This window comes from Anarrhichthys ocellatus, unplaced genomic scaffold (genome assembly GCF_004355925.1).
Source record: "Anarrhichthys ocellatus isolate YVR2014 unplaced genomic scaffold, GSC_Weel_1.0 scaffold17, whole genome shotgun sequence".
Lineage (NCBI taxonomy): Eukaryota > Metazoa > Chordata > Actinopteri > Perciformes > Anarhichadidae > Anarrhichthys > Anarrhichthys ocellatus.
In genome coordinates, this window is record NW_022280047.1 from 2,026,048 (window position 1) to 2,040,467 (window position 14,420).

The 14,420-nt window shown below is 44.1% G+C and overlaps 4 protein-coding genes across 10 annotated transcripts in view; 1 reads left to right on the top strand and 3 right to left on the bottom strand.

Moving 5' to 3' along the window:
* The first annotated feature begins 429 nt into the window (after positions 1-429).
* On the top strand, positions 430-3,841 carry kgd4 (alpha-ketoglutarate dehydrogenase subunit 4). Of its 2 annotated transcripts, none has more exons than XM_031856832.1 (6): positions 430-455; positions 651-775; positions 1,046-1,144; positions 2,092-2,155; positions 2,431-2,621; positions 2,891-3,841. In XM_031856832.1, exons 3-6 carry the CDS (start codon positions 1,091-1,093, stop codon positions 2,906-2,908), a joined length of 327 nt encoding a protein of 108 aa, XP_031712692.1. In that variant the 5' UTR covers positions 430-455; positions 651-775; positions 1,046-1,090; the 3' UTR covers positions 2,909-3,841. The 2 variants fall into 2 exon arrangements, with proteins under 2 accessions (XP_031712692.1, XP_031712691.1); XM_031856831.1 differs by having other exon boundaries at positions 651-757.
* Positions 3,505-6,158, bottom strand: pdxp (pyridoxal (pyridoxine, vitamin B6) phosphatase). The gene is made up of 2 exons (XM_031856830.1): positions 5,354-6,158; positions 3,505-4,550 (listed from the first exon to the last, which is right to left on the bottom strand). Exons 1-2 carry the CDS (start codon positions 5,949-5,951, stop codon positions 4,204-4,206), a joined length of 945 nt encoding a protein of 314 aa, XP_031712690.1. The 5' UTR covers positions 5,952-6,158; the 3' UTR covers positions 3,505-4,203.
* Positions 6,159-9,418: 3,260 nt separating this feature from the next.
* Positions 9,419-13,169, bottom strand: LOC116388427 (UDP-glucuronosyltransferase 3A1-like). The gene is made up of 10 exons (XM_031856279.1): positions 13,066-13,169; positions 12,546-12,647; positions 12,298-12,418; positions 11,885-12,048; positions 11,517-11,681; positions 10,984-11,192; positions 10,709-10,854; positions 10,506-10,591; positions 9,976-10,195; positions 9,419-9,887 (listed from the first exon to the last, which is right to left on the bottom strand). The coding sequence occupies exons 1-10, from the start codon at positions 13,145-13,147 to the stop codon at positions 9,620-9,622; spliced, it is 1,563 nt and encodes a 520-aa protein (XP_031712139.1). The 5' UTR covers positions 13,148-13,169; the 3' UTR covers positions 9,419-9,619.
* spef2 (sperm flagellar 2) overlaps positions 12,786-14,420 on the bottom strand; it is a 17,113-nt gene continuing 15,478 nt past the window's right edge. For 3 of the 6 annotated variants that reach the window (XM_031856271.1, XM_031856275.1, XM_031856270.1), the window contains one exon: positions 13,783-14,071. In XM_031856271.1, coding sequence (XP_031712131.1) covers positions 13,925-14,071 — 147 coding nt within the window. In that variant the 3' untranslated portion in view covers positions 13,783-13,924. The other 3 variants (XM_031856274.1, XM_031856272.1, XM_031856273.1) reach the window with 3 other exon arrangements.

Below are 14,420 nucleotides of genomic sequence, written 5' to 3' on the forward strand. Positions count from 1 at the left end.
AACCAGGCAGGGAGGGCTCCAATGAAAAATGATATTCAGTTACATTATGGAGATTTAGGATGCGGCATTTTGATCCATGAAGGGGACAAATACTGAAGAAATCCAACCTCCGCTGCTTTGATTTTGACCATTCCAGTTATTTTTAGAAAACAGTCTCTTTGTAACTCTTTAACATTATAGAGGGACAAGATGCTAAGCTATATTTGGTTATACTATCTATTATTTGTGCTGTAATCATAGAGTGGGATGATGTTACGTCTACCTCCATTCTATTATATGTCATTACTATGTATTTGCAAAGCAGCTTGAGATTCGTGCTTGTGCTTGACTGTAAATTTTCTGCTGGTGACACATCTTCCATTATAAATGATCTCTGCTACTTTCCTCGTCGTTGATTGGACAAGCCTTCCTTGACCTTTTTTTTTTTATCAAGACGGAGTGGAGTCAGAGATAGGGTACGATATTTGTCTTTGCCCTAGCACAGTAGTCTTGTATTGACATTTTAGGTATCACACAGACAATAGTATTGCCCTTTTAGTAGCTTAATGGGGAATAAAAGTCTTTAAAGCCTCATTTGACCTCGACTGGTTGTGCTTTACAGCGGATTAAGGTATTTTATTGGTCTATTTTTGTATGTCCCTTTTTGACAGGAGGCTAACTCACAACCCGGAATGATAAGGCTGCAGTATGGCCTGAGGATTTGACCTCGCAGGACAACCGCTGGGACAACATATCTGACGGCCGCTTCGCCAGAGAGGTAAAGACATGACTAGACGTAAGGTGACTTTAGCCTATAGAATTAAAGACTCAAAACTCAGCCATGTTATTAACATTCTAGCCTTAGACGATTCATATTATTGCTATATCACCTAAAGATTATTGATGTTATTCATGTAACAGTTGGGCTTCAAGAGAGGCATCTTATCCCCCTCCATCCCTCCGCACCATTCCCATGAACCGCATCCTCTGGAGCACTCTGCGTGTTATGGTATAGATTTAACAGTTTACAATAACAGCACCGCCATCTTGTGGTGTCTTTCGGTAGCTGCACGGAGCGTCTCTATACCGGAAGTGAACCCGCGGGGTCGTCATGGGAAGCAAAGTCAGCTCCAAAATGGCAGCACCCGCCGCCCGAATTATCCAGGTAACAGCGCTCCACAATTTGAATTACGGTAGACATCGGTGTGTTGAGGTCAGATTAACGTTGGACATTAAAAACGTCGCCTTTCCGACGTTCTTTACAGTTGATAAGCTTTTTTAGCGAGGCCTTTTCTGGGTGACAAACACGCCGTACCCTTGTTGATGTCCTTGTTTAACCGCAATATGTTGTCGTGTTGAGACAGCAGCAGCAGCAGAACAAGTCGTTTACTGACTAATTCTACCTGAACAGTCACTGACATTTTAAACGGCTGTCAGCTCAGTCTGTCATGACTGTTAGCTAGAGTCCTCTCTGTTCAGGAGGAAACTAGCTTAGCTTTAGAAAGCTTTGTACAGAGAAGAAGTGGAGCTAAGAAAATAACTTAAAGTTAGGGCAGATACTTATTGTCAATTAACTTATTACGTCGCTCAGTGAATGTTGTCATTTTCGGTTCTCTCGCTCAATGACAAAGATACTGTATCCCAGCAAATATAAAAACAATGTTTAGCGTTATGTGGATTACAACTGCATCCAATCATTTTACATTTTCTTTTTTGGTTAGTTGATGTATTGTTTAGTCTGAAAATAGTTTTAAAAGAATGCCTCACGTTTGCTTAGTTTTGTTCGGTATAAAATTTAGTTTCTAATCACTGATTAAAAAGAAAAAAAATGGCAAAATATTGCACGTTAGAAGCTTGTACCAGGACTCTTGTTCTTGCCTTATGACTTTAACTGTTCATCTCAGTCTGTCACTTGTTTTTTGTCACTCTCATTAGTTGCAGCAATAGTATGAAGCAAAGTTGCTGTTATCTGAGACACTTTGTGTGAGTGTCCTGTCACAGTCTCAGGCTGCGGTCATCACTTCAATCACACAAAAACCTTGTGCTTGTGCTTTTCATCATTCAATTGTTAAATCCACACTGCTGTCTGATCTAATGTGTGTCTGTTTGCAGGCAGTTCGGCCTCACGCTCCTCTGATCAAGTTCCCCCAAAGACAAGACATCGCACGGCCCAATGGTGAGCATGAAGAGAGTGAATGAGGGTTTGATAGTCACTTGATGACCTACATGAACCCACCCTAAAAACAGCTCATGGTGATGTCACTGATACGTAACCTTTTGTTGTTTCATGGTGTAAAAGATAAACATTTAGCGAGGATTGAATGAATGTTATTCTAGAAAATAAGCATTTCCTCATCGATGATTCCTGCTCGGTGCTCCGTGAGTTGCCTTTTTATCATCAGTGACCTTTTTCTTCCTTTCTTCTTCTTTCCTTCTTCTTTCCTTTCCTAGCCCAAGAGGCTTTGAAAACGTTAGCGGTTAACTTCTCCCCACACAGCACCGTGACGCCGCCTCCGTCATCACGACCTCACGTACCTCTTACCCCAATTTCTGGCACGCCAGATTCGCTGGCCTCTATTCAGCTGCTACCTGCAAGGTATCGCAGGAGACCGATGGCGGCGGAGGAAATGGACTACATCCAGGTGAGGGCCCCTCTAGACTTCAGGTATCAGTCAGAACATAACCTCGCTCAAGATAAACCTGCGTTGTACTCTTTGGACTTTAAACTCCTGTAGATTTTAACAGTTGAAATGTGAAGAAAGACATCTTGTAACTAGTTGCAAAAAGCTGAAGGTGTAATCCTAAATAAAGTTTTATCCACAGTGTGAATATTAAGGAGCCTTTATGTCACGTTTCTTGTTCGTACATAATGTTTTTTTACCGATCAGTATTCTATCTTCTTTCTTCACAGCGTGGTGGACCAGAATGACACGAAGCGACTCGGATCACTGCAACCAAAGTCCTTACGTGTGTGACAGTCTGTCTTTAACTCTATTCGTCAGCTCAACCTTTAGCCACGTGAGACGTGATGTAGAATAAAGTCGGTTAAAATGTACATATGCTGATTTATTGATTTTGAAGATGTTAAATCCTTACTATATTTTAAGTTCATACTAAAGGGACATCCTCAGTTTCACACGCAGCAAAGCTACAACTATCCCCAACAGCTTTCCTGATTTTGGTAAACCTTGGTTGACATAACAGCTCAACTCAACATTTTTAATCTTATATATTATACATATAATTTTAGTGCTGCACTTGCAATGCCCCCATGCCTAAATGAAAGCACAAAGCTCTGCTACATAGAAGACAACAATGGGACGGTTAGGGTTACTTAACTGATGCGTTTGTTCGGAGGGATGCTGGATATGGAGTTGCAGTAGTAGTGAGTGGAATGGTGAGTTCATGTGAAATGATTAAAAGAACATTGTATTTTGATCGTGGCGTTCTTATCGTGCTTGATGTAGACAACCACAGAAGAAGAGGACAATATGGTCTTCCAACAGATGAGCGACATGTTTCGGGTTCATTTTCAGGGGTTTTATTGCCGTTACCGTCGCTGGCATGCTCTATATGGCAAACATTAACAACATCGACATTTCACAACAGTGCAGTATGACCTGTGGGGTTTTTCTTTTCTAACTGAGATCCGGTAAGCCGTTTAGCACTCCGATGAATACTGACACAAGCGGCACAGGCGTGACGGAGAGGCGAGCGTACACGTCACCTGTCTGACTGGCAGATTATCATTTCAAGTCTCTCACAGTTTTATTATCTCTCGCCATGAATTAAACACACATGAGAAACACAATTCTGCCTCAGTAAGTACATGTCTGCCTTTTGGCAAAAAAAAAAAAAAAAACATATGAATGCCGTTATAGAACAATTCATGGCTTTACAAAAATACCTCTGGATGCTCAAAAGCCATCATCAAACACGACCGGTGAACTCTATGGAGAAGAAAGTGCAGTATATTCATAGATTAATATTAACACCTACAGCAACTGCCAAGTCACAAATGGGCACAACACGAGAAGAAACACTGAGGTATGCACTGGATTACTCTTGATTATTTTTGGGGGGGGGGAGAATATTCTGTCCTATGCGTGTCTTGGTCATAAACAGCGCCCTTGTTGGTGAGGAATGTTTCTGGTTATTGATCATTGTGGATAGGTATGTTGGAAATGCAGTAGAAGCAATGGATGCCAGGCGATGGGACTCCCGTCAATTGCTCTGTTCCTCCTGTTCCTCATAAGCCGACAGGAAGTCGGCGATGGAGTCCACCACGTAGTCGGGCACCAAGCGGTGTTTGTCGGTCAGCTCGCTGTCCTTGTACTCCTGGGCCTCCTCGAGCTGAGACACGCCGGTGAGGGTGAGCATGGTGTCGAAGCCGCAGTTGGACCCGAACAGCATGTCCACCTCCAGCCGGTCCCCGATCATCAGGCACTGGGCGGGGTCCACCCCCCGGAACTGGCTGGAGATGCACTCGAACATGAAGCGGCTGGGCTTGCCGATCACGGTGGCCTTGCGGCCCGAGGACACCTCCAGGGCTGCAGTGAGGGACCCAGAACCTTCCGGGGGGGGGGTAAAGATGATACAAAAAGGTAAGAGCAGAGTGAATCACTTCCTCTCCTCCAACCCGGGTAAAATTGAGATATTTCTGTATTATGCATTAATATATCAGTTCACGATGCACTACCTTGCTGCATATTTATGCCTCAATAAATGAGTGTTCAATCAAGCCGACACAGACCTGAGGCCAGGTGGTATTTCAGAATGGGAGTACCGGACACTGACTTGGGTTATAGACCGTAATAACGCTGCTCTGTGAACGGTGGGGCCCAGAAGAATGGCTCAATTCAGCCATGGTTAACCCACCGCAGTGTATGATTGTATTCTAGACAACATAAAATGTTTACCGCAGCTAGAATGAGCAGGTTAACATTACGTTCTATTGTTTGGTTCCTGCTGGAGATGAACAGAGGCTGAATCCTCTACAAACCTTCATGTCACAGCAGATTCACGCAAACACTCTCCAATGGGAAACAGGATTAAAACTGGAGTTATTATTATTGGGGGAACTATTTTCTGTCTATGCACTTCAGATAATTAGTAACTGGAAAATATAAAACCAAAGTATGTATTTCCTTAACTCTCATGTTGACACTGACTTCAGTGCCCCCCCATTAAACATTACTGGGGGCGCCCCTGCATCACACTTCCTCCAGGCTCCAGCTCGAGCTGACCTCTCGGGCTCCTGGGCCTGTGCCCGGTCAGTGATCTATACATGGTTGGCACAAACACTCACACACACACACACACAACACTGGAGGGGGCCGAGCTTCAACAGACACAGCCTCATCACCACCATTACCTGGCAGTATCCTTCCACCCGACAAAGGGTGCCAGGGGTCGTTGTCGGTGGCCAGGAACAGACAGTCAGGGTCCCGCAGGTAGCACGAGGCTTTGGCCAGTTTGAGAAAAGTCAGTTTGTCGTCGTGTCCCACCAGCACCGCCTTGACGTCCGGAGCCAGGGCGCAGTCGTAGATGGTGGCGCCCGGTTCGTCCGCCTCCTCCACGCAGGGGATGCCCGCCTCCTCCAGCTCTCTGCGCATTCCGTCGCAGCCCATGACAAACACCTGCCCGCGGACCTTAACGACGTCCCGCAGGTAGAGAGCCGAGCAGTACGACGAGCTGAAGATCTGCTCCAGCATCACGTCGGTGAAGCCCAGCCGGTAGAACTTGTGCACGTAATTCTCCCGGGGCCTGGTGCAGTTGTTGGTGACGAACACGACGTTTTTCCCGTGCCGTATCAGCGAGCTCACCACCTTCGCCGCGCCCGTTATCGCCGTCTCCCCGTGCCATATGACCCCGTCGCAGTCGAAGAGAATGAAGTCCTTCGCCTCGAGCAGTTTCCGAATCTGCGGACCTCGAATCTTCTGGCAGCCTTTGAAGCCAAAGGCGCCTGCCATTCCGGCGTTTTCCTGTGTTTCCTCCGTGTTTCACCTGCTAGTGGTCCCCCATGTCGACGGCTGGTGCATAATGTGCTAACGACCGCGGATGAAATGGTACGAAAACAGACGAATGGTCAATCAAATCACATTGCAGAGTCCTTGGTGCGGTTACATACACGGGCAGCGGGCTACATAAACATTGACGTTAAACCACGCCCACGGTGTCCACACTGACCAATCAAACGGCAGCACTTTAACCAATCAGGCGCGTGTGTGTCACAAGACTTTTATAAGCAACGTCCACTAAAAATTGCATTGCGCCCTCTTGGCAACTGATGGACGCTTATGTGGCATTTTATTTTATGTTTTTTGAATGTACATAAACGCTACATAACTACGCCTATAAAAATATATAGTTGTAGAAGATGTACTCAGATCCTTTACTTGAATAAAAGTATCAATGTGCCTTCTATACTAAAACTACTCTATTATAAATACTATTCATTCAATTTTAATATTTTGGTCACCCAATCTATATAAATGAGAATAGACGAATAAACACCTCTTGATAAAATGCGATACAATTACATCCTCCAAAAGGATCGTACAGTTGAATCAGAGCATCATAACCTGGCAGTAGGATTTAGTGCAGAGCTGTTGTGTTAGATTTGAGAAACCTGCAGCTGTGTGTATGTTTTTGTAAAATATTTATCTGCAAAGAAGCCAAGTACAGCGAGAAACAAATATTTACAGTGATACTTTGGTAGTAATGTACCAGATCCTGAAAGCTGTAACTTTAATTAGAGTATTTAAATAAATATCCTTACTTTTCTACAGCTGAGTATTTCTAGAATCGGCCTTAATTCTGGTCCAGGAAGCCATGATTTATGAGGCACAAGTCTCACTCTCAATGAAGTCTTTTTCTCAGGGCACTAGATGGGGCTCTAACCCACAAACAACACAGATGTGAACTCCAACACACACAGAACAGAGTACACTCATGCAGCCAAACCCCTATAGCCTCCTCTGTCTTACTGAGCCAACAGGAAAGGTTTATATCGAAGCCTATCAAACTTATTTCTTATTCCCTCTTTGAACTTACTGGACAATGTTCTGATGAGCCGTTTGACAAGTGTGCAGCTGTGTATCCACTTCTAATGCCAGCTACAGGTTTGTTTGAACATCCTCTTCCCCCACGTTTGTACAAAATTCACATCAGAGCCCCTGCTTCTCTCTCCGGCTTCAAAAAAGCTTGTTAAACTAATCACGTTTTAAGGGTGTCAATATATAACTAAGGCAAGAATCAAACAAAAGATCCACACACTGTATTATTAAAGGCCATGAGTAATTTAACTGTGCGCCATTTTGATCTAACAGAGATCTTCGTCAGGTATTATCAAACCACCAACACAAGGCAGAACCAGCAATATAAAGACACAAAGACACTCATCATGATGTGATTGTGATCGGCATGATTGTGAGACAATCTGCTCTCGAGTTGGCAAAATCAGAGCAGAGCTGAACGACGCGGTCTGGTGCTCCCACATGGGGGGGGGGGGGCAGAGCACACCTCTGTGAAGAACAAAATACTGAGATCAATATTAGACAAGCATATGTTAAATATAATCATATCAAAAATGTAGTCAAATGTACAGCATAAATCACATTTATCATCCAGAAAAAAACGTTAAAGTAGAAAATAGTAATATATTATTTGCTCTTCTAGACACATAATATATTAATAATTTCTTAATTTCTTCTTTTAAATTGACCTTGATGTTTCGAGTTCCTTTTCTATTAGAGGTGTGCTCTGCCCCTCGTGTGAGAGCACCAGACGGTGTCGTTCAGCTCTGCTCTGATTGGGCCGACTTGAGAGCAGATTGATTCTGAATCGTGCCGATCACGATCACCGTGGGTGATGAATGCGTTTGTGGCCGAATCAGATCACTGTGCAAAATCAAAATGTCGCCCAATCAAAACGTGTAGGGAGCTTTTAATTCACTTCTGCTCGATTCAAGGACACAACCTTTGCACCAACTTCCCCTTTCTGCAGCTTACATGGCTCTGTGATGCGATTATAATGACGTTATTTTAATTTCTTATCTTATTATGCTTTTCACTGCAGGATACCTGAAGCAAACCTGTTTTGAACTCATGGTTGCAAATAAAATAAAATAAAATGAAATAAAATAAAATAAATGATTCAAATTTGAAATTCGAGCCAAACATGTGTTGCAAAATTATAAATTAAATTAAATGCAGTTAAGGTATTAAAATGACTAAAAGTGACACAGCCTATCACTTTTTGTTCCATTGTCTGTTTTATTCAGTGGTATTCGGACCATTATTTCCTCTAACTCTTGTTTGTCTCTGCTTTGTTTCTGTTTCTTCTCTGCTCTATGACTTTCCTGTGTTTCATTTTGCATCATTGTGTTCTTCTTCTGCTTCATTAAAGTTTCCTTTTATTCGCCTCTGTTGTCTTTTTTTTCTTTCTTTCTTTCTCCCAGTGGTCCTGTCCCATCATGCTTTGGCTGCTTTGCCCCGTCTGTTTTGGATTGCGTGCGAGACAGAGGAAGACTCACTGGCACCTGCAACTGCCAAACAGACAAATGAAATGCAGGGAAAGGAATGAAAGAATGGACAGCTGAATGGGCAGAGAACAAGCCGTCCTAATTGGTCATTATTTCCTTGCTAATCTATATTTTCCTCCCTGCTAACCCCCAACACAGATGTGAGAAGTGGGAGGGAGGACAGAATGGCTTGGGTGGGGTGGGGGTGGGGGTCCTTCAAGGCCTGGTCTGCTCTCAACTGTGGCTTGAGCGCTGACCGTGAAACATCGTTGTTCGCTTTTGTGTCTTGTTTAGAAAAGGGGAAGCAGACTCAGTGGAAACCATGAGAGGAGGGAGTGGGGGTCAGAGTTGAGACTTGCAGGTGGTTAATAATTGAAGAGCCAGCAGAGCATAGCGCCGCCCCCAAACACACACATGCACGCACACACACAAACTTTTGCAGGTAGAGCGTATTTATGAGAATTACAATATATTCTATGACTATGACCCAAACCTTGTCTACATCCAAACTAGACAAACAAAGCAGCACACAATAACGTTCACTCATCTACCCTAACGTGGCTCGTGACAACACAAAAGCATTGCTTAGTTAGGGTGTATGTGCGTGTTTGCGCGCGTACTGTCAACCACCGCTGCTTGCAGCACGGCCAGGTCAAAGCGGCACAGAGGTGTTAGGACAATGTGGCGCTGCAGTACAAACGAGACGTCTGGTAGACACGATGGCGCTGGGAGGGGAGAGGTCAGGGCACTTGGTGTTCGGGCTTTTCCACTGAAGTGAAACTGGGAAATACAGTTAGTGAAAATCTTTGCAGTGTACAAAAAAAAATGCTGAAAATGAAAAGCAAAGTTGAGCAACAGTGTCAATGGGATCAAAAAGGCAACTTGTGTTGAAACCACATTTAAACTTTTGGTAATTGTCTTGTTTATTTAAAGGTGAATTGTATGAAACAGTTACAACAAGCATTGCTTATTCATTGAACATCTGCACTATTTTAGGGTAGCGAGAATTCTTTCTTTTGTTTTTTTGAAGTTCCCATATCGGTACAGTATTCAAGTCGAAGATAAATGAGTAACACAGAACGGAGGTTTACATCTGAAACGCTTAGTACAGCACTGCTATTGAATCTTTTTGTGTTTGTCCCTGCTGTTCTTGTTCTTACAGCAAGTCAAGCAGAGAACTACGGGTCCAAGAAGCCCCAGGGAGAGAAGAAGCACCAAGTCCAACAGGTATCTCTGGTACCACGGCTGCGTCAGTGAAGCCGGCCTTAAATGAGCTCCACCTCCACTGTGCAGGATGTGCTCCACCCACTGGGTGAGTCGAAGGGCTGGGGGGACAGGATGGGACTTGTGGATCCTGCTAAGGGACAAAGCTGAAGACTTGAACCTAGAAACGGAGACACAGTTGGGAGAAGAGGAGGGCGGTCACGGACGTCTCTGTGCTCTACTGGCATCACAAATGTCCGTCCACCTACCTGACGTCCTGCATGAGTGTTTGAATGGTGGAGCTGAGCAGTTCCCTGGTGATGTGTGTGGGGTTGATGGTGAGGCCAAGTCCCTTTGTTTCAGCCCTCACCACATTGTCAAACTGGTCCCCAAACAGAGGGATTCCCAGCACAGGAACAGCATGGTACACTGCCTGGAACAGGCTGTTTTGTCCACCGTGGGTGATGAAGACACGTGCTTTTTTGTGGCCTGCGGTAAACAGGAAATAGAGAAAAAACGAAATCACTGAGTGTTTGGAGGTAGTACAGACTGATAAATACACTGGAGTCTTGTGGTATTTCTTTATATATGAAGAGGATAAGAGGGGAGAATGGAGCTGCAGTGCAGCAGTGACCCAGCCTCTGTCTGCTACAGTCTTGGCCCAGTGTCTTCATTATTTTTAGACAATTCCCACAATTCCTGTAACACCTGTAATGGCCTTTTGACAGCCACCATTCACTGTAAACCACCTTTATGTTTGTGCCAAAGGGTTCGGATAAGAGAGGCAGACTGTTCCTACCCAGCAGGTCATTGAGAGGCAGCCAGTCCACTAGCCTAAGATTGGGAGGTCTTTCCAGGTGAGACGGCCATCGCTCTGGGTCATACCTGCAGGCAAAACACTGCGGGCTTAGGAACATTTTTCCCCTTCTATGTATTTTCAAAAATCGAGATCTGTGACAAACCATGCTAACAGTGCCTGTATGAATTGTGCCATGCGTTTACCTCCAGATCACCCCCTGAGGGATCCTAGAGAAGCCAGCCACCAGCTCCACAAGCAGAGCGTCCACAGAGACCGAAGAGACCATCGACCCCAGAGTCACGACAATGAAACCCGCCTCTCCGAATTTGGAGATCCACAACTCAAGATCCTGGGCAATAGAGGAAATACGCAAAAAGGGGACACTTGCGAGGTTGAGTGCGGCAGAATGAGTGAGACATGGTTGCGTAGTTTGAAAAGCTCCCGGATGTGTTCGCATAGGTGTATCAAGAGAAGAGACCTGCTCCGGAGGCTTCGCTGGTTTATTCAGTAGACCTCCCACCAGCACAGTGTAGGGCATGAGAGGCTGGGGGAACTCCAGGGAGAAGTCGGTGTTGAAGGCCCACAGTTCAGCTCCTTGATGCAGCTCCTCCAGACCTCCAGGGGGCGAGCCTGACTCGAGGTGGTGCTCGGCTACTTCCCTAAAAGTCGACCATACAAGTCCCTGGACTTCGATACGAGACACATTTAAAAAGTTACCAAAATTATTGAATGCCACTCAGATTGAATTATTATAGGTAATTTCTTGTCAGTGGGTATTAGCTAAACCACTTACTGGCTAGTTGCAGACATTCTTTCTGGAACATATTGTTCCAGATAGATTAGGCATGTTACAAATGAGAGGAGAATGAGGTATGAGAAGAAATAGAGTGCTCCTTTGGAATAATAACATGTCTAGGGGGGCTTTTACATTGTACACTGAAGATGTTATTAAGTAAGCCAGATAATACCCCTTGACAATATGTGATCTCCTATGTACCTATGTATTCTTACCTATGGGAGCCAAGAGAGAATAAAAGAGGTTATTTGCTCGACCCAAAAGGTTCATTTGGTCAGACAGCTGGGAGCTGGAGACTGGGATGTAGGAGACTGGGCTGGGGAGAGCGACAGACAGAGGACCGTTCAGAGTGCCAGGATAGAAAGCTATGTAGTGGATACCTGGAGGAAATCAAGAGTAGAGGGAATGGAACTGATGTAGCCAGATTTAAATGAATAAAACTCTATAAATCTGAATTAGCACATTTAAAAACAACTGGAAATACTAAAGTGCAAAGGTACTGATGGGTAATATACAAAGTTAGAAATTTAAAGGATGATGGTAATTATGACAAAAACCAAAGTGATAAGGACAGCCGGTGTACCGAGTTTGCGTGCCAGGATGAAGGAGCAGGGGTTGAACGCATCAAGGATGGCGACGTCGTAGCGCTCCCTCTGGAGGAAAGTTATTATCTCTTTGTCCCCTAGCAGCCTGTCACACTGATAGGACAGGTGCCCCATGAAGTTTAGGAAGTTATTTAAGTTGTCCCTGAGAGAAAGAGGAAGGAAGGGAAAATGAGAAAGACAAACAGAGAGGCAAAGGGGAGTGTGATACAAATATTTTCAACTATTTCAACTACAGAAGCTTAAAAGAGAAACAAATTGGGCATCATATTAGGATAAATTAAAGCGCCACAAAATGCTGACGGTCAACCAGACTCCAGACCGAAAACGAGATCAAAAGAGCGTGTTTCTCCCAACATGATTCAATCGATGTAACCGAGTCTGCCCAATATACCTTCCCAGCAAAAACTGTGTTTGTTGCTCCAGGAACCAGCCGTTGTACTCTTTGATGTATTTCTCTCCTAAGGACCAGGTGGTCCTCTGGTAACTGTCTGCACGGGCTGCATAGGAAAATCCTGGGAGAATTCAACCGCAATCTGAAGTCATTTACATGAAGATTAAAGTGACTGCATCAGAGAAAATATGAGAAAGAAAGTTTCTTTTCTGTATCTGTATGTTTGTGTGTGTGTGTGTACAGTTTACCTGTAATAACAGGGTTTCCCAGTTGCAAGAGCATGCAGACCTCATGGCCGTGCTGATGCAGGTTATGAGAAATTTCATCTAATAACAAGTAGTGGCTTCCTCCTGGAGGGGAGAAGAAAAGACAAAACTAAATGACTGTGCTGTCGCTATGCTGTCTGAACACATTGCTTATTGTTTATTTTTTTGCACAATTTAAAAAAATACACAAACATAACAGAGATAAATAATATCAGTGCAGGAAGAGGCAGAAAGTCCTCTGAGCTTATTTGAAGCCTCCACCTATATAATATTAAAATGTCACAATATGGCTGTTTGCAACAAAACACGTGAATTTGCATTTTATAATCATACTGGAGCAAATTGAACTCTTTAAGCAACCTCTACCTTTTACTGCACTTTCCTCGCTCACCATTCCCACAAGGAGTTATGCTCATTCTTCTCATATTTCTAAACAAATATTCACAATGAATGTTTCTATTATTATTAGTAAAGGTCATTTCAACACTTCTCCGCTACTCACCAATTAGACTGACAGTCAGGATCTTGGCAGACTGAAGCACTGGAAGAGCCAGAAGAGAAAACATCCAAAATACAATCCCCATGTCGTGAATAGAGTACCACACGCTGACCTGCAGCCAAAGTCCTCCGAAAATAGTCTTCCAATTCCAAAATAAACTGGAATGAAAACCTTGCTGCGTGAACTGGATTCCTTGTAAAGAGAAAGTTTGCCCTTTTAACTCACTAATACAGTGACAAAGTTGAATCCAGGGAGTAACTGGTGCTGGAGTTGTATCCAGACAAATGAAGAATATCCCACAAGATATTAGCAGGAAAGAAAACGCGGGATTACCAACGTAAAACTGAGAAAATGAAACATTCTTGATAAAATCCTCTTTTCAGTGCACCACAACAATCCTGAAAGTCTTCTTTTTGATCTTGTGTCCGTTTGAGCCACGAAGACTCCTTCATACAGTTTGCAGTGTCATGTCGACACGGGGGGGAAAAAAACAAAATCCTTGTTCAATGTACCTAGAATGTATCCAGTATGCTTTTTCACGCCTCAAACGTAAAAGCTCCGACATTAAGGCGCGGATTTATTCCTTATCATTCAGGAGGCTTTGGATGCAAAGTCTGCGAGTATGAGTCTGTCTATGTGGCACATGTGAGCAGCTCTGTTTTCTCTACAAGTCAGACACTGAGAGGTCCGAGAGCCTCGGACCTGCAGCGATCATAGAAGGGAGGGACGGAGAAAAAGGGAGGTGGGTCAGAGGGGTGGCTCCCCAAGCCCTCGTTGTATCAAATTAGAGAAATGTTAACAGGAGTAACATTCTCTCAAGGCTGCATGCACATTAACGTGACTGGTGGACAGAGAGCAGTGACTAAATAGAGTAGCTACCGGGACATATCGCTGCTGAGTGGACTGTCATAGGGTTGTGGGTGCCCTGGCAGGCATTTGCTGGCAAGTCAGGCTTGACATGTAGGTTATCCTGGACAATGTGCTCATTGTGACCGTGACCAATGCTGTTCTGTGTCAGAGAGGTCATTAGAAGAACAAGTCAGTCAGAAAAACTGCTGGAGTGTGTCAGGAGAAAAAAGAGGGGTCAATCCTGCCATCATTGATTTTATTGTTGTCATTTCATTTATGGTGTCATTCCAACCGTCATCAGTTATAGACATGTCTACATGCTGACACAAGTTGTGTCGCGGATGGATTTATTCAACACTTCAAACACTTTAAGTAATGAGAACACTTGTGTAGATATCATTCTTCAGGAATCTCTCGGTCATCCTGATGGGCCAGTAGCACTCTATGAATGTTCTGAGAGGCGGAGAGAGAGAGAGAGTGAGAGAGAGAGAGAGAGAGAGAGAGAGAGA

Excerpts from the sequence above, each read along its gene's own strand:
- kgd4 (XM_031856832.1), top strand. The coding sequence starts at position 1,091 with ATGGGAAGCAAAGTCAGCTCCAAAATGGCAGCACCCGCCGCCCGAATT. Across the intron at positions 1,145-2,091 it reads CCGCCGCCCGAATTATCCAG|GCAGTTCGGCCTCACGCTCC; the intron begins GTAACAGCGCTC and ends GTCTGTTTGCAG. Across the intron at positions 2,156-2,430 it reads AGACATCGCACGGCCCAATG|CCCAAGAGGCTTTGAAAACG; the intron begins GTGAGCATGAAG and ends TTCCTTTCCTAG.
- pdxp (XM_031856830.1), bottom strand. The coding sequence starts at position 5,951 with ATGGCAGGCGCCTTTGGCTTCAAAGGCTGCCAGAAGATTCGAGGTCCG. Across the intron at positions 4,551-5,353 it reads GGGTGGAAGGATACTGCCAG|GTTCTGGGTCCCTCACTGCA; the intron begins GTAATGGTGGTG and ends CCCCCCCGGAAG.
- LOC116388427 (XM_031856279.1), bottom strand. The coding sequence starts at position 13,147 with ATGGGGATTGTATTTTGGATGTTTTCTCTTCTGGCTCTTCCAGTGCTT. Across the intron at positions 11,193-11,516 it reads TTCTCTCTTGGCTCCCATAG|TCCAGGGACTTGTATGGTCG; the intron begins GTAAGAATACAT and ends CTCGTATCGAAG. Across the intron at positions 10,855-10,983 it reads CAGCGAAGCCTCCGGAGCAG|GATCTTGAGTTGTGGATCTC; the intron begins GTCTCTTCTCTT and ends TCTATTGCCCAG.